The sequence below is a fragment of the Pectinophora gossypiella genome, chromosome 2 (genome assembly GCF_024362695.1).
Source record: "Pectinophora gossypiella chromosome 2, ilPecGoss1.1, whole genome shotgun sequence".
NCBI lineage: Eukaryota > Metazoa > Arthropoda > Insecta > Lepidoptera > Gelechiidae > Pectinophora > Pectinophora gossypiella.
In genome coordinates, this window is record NC_065405.1 from 15,929,739 (window position 1) to 15,937,011 (window position 7,273).

The window sequence follows — 7,273 nt, forward strand, 5'->3', positions numbered from 1 at the left end:
ACAGATAGCTTCGACTTCGCCGCATATTGCAAATCACTCGAATCTGCAGTTGCAAGCGAGCGACATATAAAACATGTGTTCAAACCACACTCGCTAGAGTTCGTGTGAATTGGGAATAGCGAATGTGGTCATATATTTCGGACAAGTTCCTTATTCTGAAAACTGCAGGTCAGCAGAACGTAACAAAAACTCACGACTATATCTCAATGGGGTAATCAGAGATACATCCATCACAAGATTAACTAAGTACCTACACCTCACCGAGCTTTCTGTTAGACCTACGTGATAGGTGGTGAACCGTATCGCCGTCTATAGTCGAGCTAACTGTATTAGTGAATTACTGAAGCAAGTCCTGTACCGGGGCGGAGTTTGAATCGGAGTTCTGACTCGCGCTGGTGAACTGCAGGCCTTATTCTTTGTTAGATACACACATAATTCGACTGTGGCAACACACATTCTTTTTTTTGATCTTCATTTTATACCATGTAACAGTGTCAGTCTCAAATAAACCCAATTTAAAATTACTTAAAAGTGACTTCTCATTTATTGAACACAACACAATGGTGCCGAAAAACAGTCTACATCTCAAGAAAGTGTTATTTCGACAAAGTGGTAGTGAACTTGAGTAAAGACATCATGTAACATTTTCGTCGCGCGGAGGACATTTTACAGAAGCCACGAAGCCATTCCGATCACGTGACCAAGTCCTGACATTTCAACGCAGTACACTGCATGTCGGGTCACATCAGCGCACGCCCACCAAACTCATCGGATCAATCGTGCACAACCGGCGATGTAAAGCAAAATAAGTTCTTACCACAGACAATGGCATAAAAGGATTGAAACTTTTCTTCATTCATTCATTCAACAAAAAATAGCAACGTAATGCAGTGAATAAAAACAAACGCTTCCTTTTTATTGATATTGCCCGACGGATTTGCCTGGTCAGTCCTCTAAATAATATTACTTGTATCGCAACAGTACAGTGCAGCAATAACACTGCATGTCTAACATTTCTTCGGAATCAAATACTTCGACGGAGTGGTACGACGAAGAAGAACGTGACGATAGAATGGCGGAACAGGTAAAGCGTCTCAATATAGCACGTGGCCAGTGCAAGGCCACCATAACAAGAGCTGAAAAATTCTTCACGGACACCCCGTTAGAGTCAATAACGACAGAGGACTTGCAGATCAGGCAAAAATCAATTTGCGCGGCATATGAAAAATACCAATCGCTTTCCATTGACATGCAACTTCTTGATGTAGAAGTCGATGCAGATGATGAAGAGATGGAATCACGCTACACTAAATTAGAAGTTACCATACAACGTCTGCTATCCAACTCTGTGACCAAATGTGGCCAGGCGAAAACTCCTGAGGCTAACCATTCTGCGGCTCATCTAACGTCATTGGAGATACCAGTTTTTGATGGAAGGGACATCTCTCTTTATAAACCATTCATGGAAATGTTTGAGGCCGTTGTACATCATGATAACCGGCTGTCAGATGTCCAGAAATTATGTTTCCTCAAGAAATATGTACGGGGCGAGCCTCTACAATTGATAGATAGTTTACCGATCGTTGGAGTCTCCTACACTGATGCTGTAAGTTTGTTGAAGAAACGGTATGACAATGAAGCTTTGCTGATACATAACCATGTCTGCAACTTACTCGATCTGCCTGCTGTGCAGAGAGGAACAGCTCAACAGCTAAGGGAACTCACCGCTAAAGTAAGACAACAAATTACATCTTTAAAGAATCTTAAGCAGCCAGTGAACGCGTGGGATGCTATTCTATCCTGTATCCTTTTAAGAAAATTAGATAGCTTCACCGTGAGGTTGTTTCATGCTGACAAAAATGATGCTACTGTACCTAGTGTTACGGACTTATTAGATTTTGTAGATAAACGAGCGTCTGTCCTTGAAGCAAGCTCAACAGAGAGACCTGGCAAGACTGGTAAGATTGTAAATCTGTCAACGGTCACTGCGCATGAAACAAACAGTTGTAAACTTTGCTCCCAGTCTCATAGGCTATTTAAGTGTCCAAAATTTAATCTCATGTCAATTGCAAAGCGAATAGAGTATGTCAATGGGAATAATCTATGTAAAATTTGTTTGGGTTTTCATACAAAAAAATGTAGATATCATTTTAAATGTACCACATGTAAATCTACCAATCATAACACACTGTTACACATTGGAGAGCAACAAAACAAGCAGGTTGAAGAGCAGTCACAGCCTCAGCCTCAGGTAGCCATGCATTGTTCTAAAAATTCAGAATCTAACCTTTTGCTACCAACAATTAAAGTTTTAGTATCTGATGTCCACAATAACAAGCATGTAGTCAGAGCCATGCTGGACACAGGCAGCCAAACCTCCTTTTGCACAGCAAGTCTTGCTAATAAACTAGGCTTGCCAACATTTATACAGCAAAAGGACATAATTACACTGAATAATAATGTTAATTCAGTTAATACAGCAGTCAACATTTCACTGCATTCCATGACTGAGAACTTCCAGTTACAGGTTGCATGTTCTGTGGTCAACAAGATTACTACATCACTACCACAGAGCAAATTCAACTTGCATAATTTCATTCTGCCAAAAAATGTTTTACTAGCAGACAATGATTTCAATGTTCCAGGTGAGGTGTCCCTACTCCTGGATGTAAATGTCTTCTTTCGAGCGGTGAAGGATGGCAAGATCGAGTGGGGCCCATCGGATCCGATACTACTCAACACTCGTTTTGGATACATCGTCTCATGCAATTTTCCAAAACACAACAACGGTAGTATTTCCAATACATCATATGTATCTATGCATACAGTAACAGTCGAATCAAACCTAGATACACAAGTCCAAAGATTATGGGAAGTTGAGAAGGTTCCTGAAATTTATCTAGAGTCAAAGCCCGAACACGAGCATAGTGAACAATTGTTTAAAGAGTCTATGACGTTATCCAATGACCGTTTTGAAGTCAAATTACCACTCAAAACTGATCCAAGCATTATTAATACAGCAGATTCATTTGCAATTGCATTGCAACGCTTTCTTAATTTAGAAAAACGTTTTGTTAAGGAACCTGAATATCATACATTATACCGCGACTTTATTCATGAATATCTGGCTTTAGGTCATGCTAAAGTCATAGATACAAGCAGTTGCGATCCAAATGATCTGCCATTAAACTTTATACCCCATCATGGTGTTTTGAGATTAGATAAAATAACCAACAAATTGCGTGTTGTGTTCGATGGTACGGCTCACACAAAGAATGGTCCCAGTTTAAATGATATATTGTGCAATGGCCCAGTGGTCCAAAAACAATTGTATGATATTTTAATTGCATTTCGTACATACAAATATGTAATTATGTGTGACATTCGTCATATGTATAGGCAAATTATGATTCATCCTGATCACAGGCCTCTACAGAACATCATATGGCGTGATGATTCAAATGAACCATTACAGTGCTTACAGTTACAAACAGTAACTTACGGGTTAACTAGTTCCGCGTACCTTGCCACTAGGTGTTTAATAGAGCTTGCAAACATTCACCAATCCACTTATAAGTTGGCCAGTCAAGCTGTATTGCAGGGTTCATACTGTGATGATTTTTTGTGTGGTGCAGATACATTTCAGGAGGCTTCTCGACTGATCAAAGAGCTGATAGGTTTATTACAGCTAGGTAGTTTTGACTTGCACAAATGGTGCTCCAATGATATCAATCTCTTATCAGACATTCCGAAAAGTAAGTATGGATTTGATCCAAGGGATTTGAATGAGGACCATTTGACAGTTAAAACATTAGGCTTATCTTATGATGCTAAAGAGGATGTATTCAAAATGAGTGGTAAGAATGTAACTACATCTGACAAACCCACTAAGCGTACTGTCTTAAGTTCTATCAGCAGAATGTTTGATCCGTTGGGTTTCACTGGTCCTATTGTTGTTTGTGCCAAGCTAATACTGCAGCAGATTTGGCGTTGCAACCTGGAGTGGGACACTCCACTACCTGCGGACCAGGTCGAGGTTTGGCAAAATTTCTATTCCAGTCTCATAAATATGCCTGATATAATAATACCACGCAATTTGTACTTAGCTGACTCTGATGAAACACAAATAATTGGTTACTGTGATGCCTCTTCGGGTGCTTATTGTTGTTGCATTTATATAAAGCTCAGAGTTAATAATACTGTGCATGTTCATTTGTTGACTTCAAAATCAAGGCTTGCCCCCTTAAATTCAAAACTTACTATCCCTAAGCTGGAGTTGAATGGTGCATTAATGCTGGCTAAGCTTGTTACTAAAATTGGTTTGTTATTTAGTAATGTTACAACATTTAATCTATTTTGCGACTCACAAATTGTACTGAGTTGGTTAAAGTCCAACTCCATAAAACTGCCTGCTTACATAGGAAATAGAGTACATGAAATAAATAGATTAACACAATCAGCGAGCTGGCATTACACGCCTAGTTTGCTTAACCCAGCGGATGTTTTATCACGTGGCTGCATTCCTCAAGATTTAGCTAAAAATACATTATGGTGGCACGGTCCAGATTACTTATGTAGCACAAATGAATACAACTTCTACTTGTCCAGCATTGAGGCACCATTGAGCATCCATCCGGGATCATCAGAGGACACAGAAATTAATTTAGCGGTAATACAGGATAATAAGGAATTATTACCCTTTTTTACAAAACTTTCAAGTTTGCATAAAATGCAACATGTAATGGCCTATGTATTAAGGTTCATAAATATGTGTAGAAAGCGGCGCACACAAATGGGAAGCCTGTCTGTAAAGGAATTGCAAAACGCACATCTCACAATTATAAAGTGTATACAAAAACATTACTTTTCTAAAGAAATTAATGCCATTAAAAACAACCAAGTTATTGCATCAAACTTAAAGTCATTATACCCTTTCATTGATGAAAACAATTTGTTGAGAGTGGGCGGAAGACTACATCAAGCTGCTATACCCTATGCAAAGAGGTTTCCCATCATTTTGCCCAAAAAATGCCACTACACAAAACTCATTATTGTAAATGAGCATTTAAGTTTATTGCACAGTGGTTTAAAACTGACTTTGAACAGCCTAAATCAAAAATATAATATTATTAATGGTACACGTGAAATTAAAAGTGTAATACATAAATGTGTAATCTGTTGTAGGTTAAAAGCTGAAGGAGCTAAGCAGCTCATGGGCTCTCTGCCCAAGGACAGAGTAAATCCTGCCAGGGTCTTTGAGAAGGTGGGCCTGGACTATTGCGGCCCATTTGAAGTGAAGCAATCAACAGTAAGGCGAAGCATAGTGTCTAAAGGCTATGTTCTTGTGATTGTTTGTTTCACAACAAAGGCTGTACACTTAGAAGTTGTGTCAGACATGACCACTGAGGCCTTTCTCGCAGCCCTTAAGCGCTTCATAGCTCGCAGAGGCTTACCTTCAGATATCTATTCAGATAATGCAAAAACATTCAAAGGTGCTCATAATAAGCTTAATGACCTTTATAAACTTGCAAATAGTAGTGATTTTCAAAATTCAGTAAGTAACTTCACTGCCAATAAAGGCATTCAATTCCATTTCATACCTGACTACAGTCCCAACCATGGTGGCTTGTGGGAAGCTGCGGTAAAGTCAGCAAAATATCATATGAAGCGTATTGTTGGATTAAAAACTTATACTTACGAGCAGCTTTCCACCATATTTACAGAGATTGAGGCCGTTCTCAATTCTCGGCCCATCACCCCCATGTCTCAGGATCCTTCAGATTTTTCCTGCCTAACACCAGGCCATTTTATAATAGGTTGTCCTCTTACATCGTACCCATGTCCAGATCTCACTGAGATCCCTATTAACAGACTTAAGTTTTGGCGGTCCTGTGAGCAAGCTCGACAGCATTTTTGGCGGGCCTGGTCGCATGACTACTTGTCAAGTCTTCATCAGAGGCACAAATGGCAATATGAGGTAAATAACATTAAAGAAAACATGGTAGTTTTGCTAAAACACCCATCCACCCCGCCTCTTCAATGGCCTCTTGGCAGGATTTCTAAGGTTTATATTGGTGATGACAACAAAGTACGTACAGTACAAATTGTAACTGCTGATCATAAATATCACACTAGGGCTGTGTCAAAGATTGTTATTCTGCCTACAGAAAACTAACATTATGTACTTAAACTAGTACGCTAATTAATTTTAAGTTTAGTTTAAGTTTGCTCGTAGGACTTCATTTATGATGTGTAGTTTCAAGCTTGCTTGACTACGATGCCAAGAGTATTATGTACCTATGTTATTTAGTGGTTTCACTACCCACCTGGTGTTCATACATCTTCTCTTAACTTATGTAAAGTATATATACAATGTGAAACATAAGTGTTCATACACCTATTCTTTACTTGTATAAAGTTAGTTATGTATCCATATACATGTCAATAATTAGTACCTATCTCAAACTAGTACTATATGATTAACTTTTCTGACTTTGTTGCTGTCACTTTACCTTTTATAACTTACCTATACCTATTTTAGTATTCATAGGTCAATTAGACAATTAGTAGCCTATTTCAAGTTGGCACTATCTCATTTTACTTTATATAACTAGTGTTTAGGTTGTGATACGAACTGATATAAATTTTACTTGTATAACTTGTTTATTAATTCATAGTACAAAGTGATAATTTTGCATTTTTACTATTCTAAGGATAGTTGTTTTCTATTTTTAAGTTAGCATAAAATATTAAGTTAGTCATCTATAGTGTAAAGGGTTCATGCCCGCCCCAATTGTGTTAGATACACACATAATTCTACTGTGGCAACACACATTCTTTTTTTTGATCTTCATTTTATACCATGTAACAGTGTCAGTCTCAAATAAACCCAATTTAAAATTACTTAAAAGTGACTTCTCATTTATTGAACACAACATTCTTCTTATCGTGTGGGTTGTGAGGTGGTATACCAACTTCATCATCTGTGTTGCAGGGTTGCAGGGTGTGGAAGTCCCCTGATATGACTCGTGTAACGACTACATACTTACATCAGTAAGTTGTAACCGGGACTAACGGCTTGACGTGCTTTCCGAAGCACGGAACATCTTTCTTTCGGACAATCAGGTGATCAGCCTGTAATGTCTTATAACCAAACAAGGGATCTCAAAATGATTTTCGTGATGTGTCCCCACCGGGTTTTCAACCCGGAACCTCCGAATCGTTTGCCCAACGCTCTAACCACTAGACCACGGAGCCCGTTGTACCGAATACC

The 7,273-nt window shown here is 38.7% G+C and overlaps 1 protein-coding gene across 2 annotated transcripts; it reads left to right on the forward strand.

The window, feature by feature from the left end:
* Window positions 1–598: 598 nt before the first annotated feature.
* On the forward strand, window positions 599–6,354 carry LOC126378727 (uncharacterized). 2 transcript variants are annotated; one of them, XM_050027110.1, is made up of 2 exons: window positions 599–1,732; window positions 5,185–6,354. In XM_050027110.1, the coding sequence occupies exon 2, from the start codon at window positions 5,213–5,215 to the stop codon at window positions 6,173–6,175; it is 963 nt and encodes a 320-aa protein (XP_049883067.1). In that variant the 5' UTR covers window positions 599–1,732; window positions 5,185–5,212; the 3' UTR covers window positions 6,176–6,354. The 2 variants fall into 2 exon arrangements, with proteins under 2 accessions (XP_049883067.1, XP_049883071.1); XM_050027114.1 differs by having other exon boundaries at window positions 624–1,732.
* The last annotated feature ends 919 nt before the right edge of the window (window positions 6,355–7,273 follow it).

Bases quoted from the DNA above. Each gene is read 5' to 3' on its own strand.
- LOC126378727 (XM_050027110.1), top strand. From the start codon at position 5,213: ATGGGCTCTCTGCCCAAGGACAGAGTAAATCCTGCCAGGGTCTTTGAG.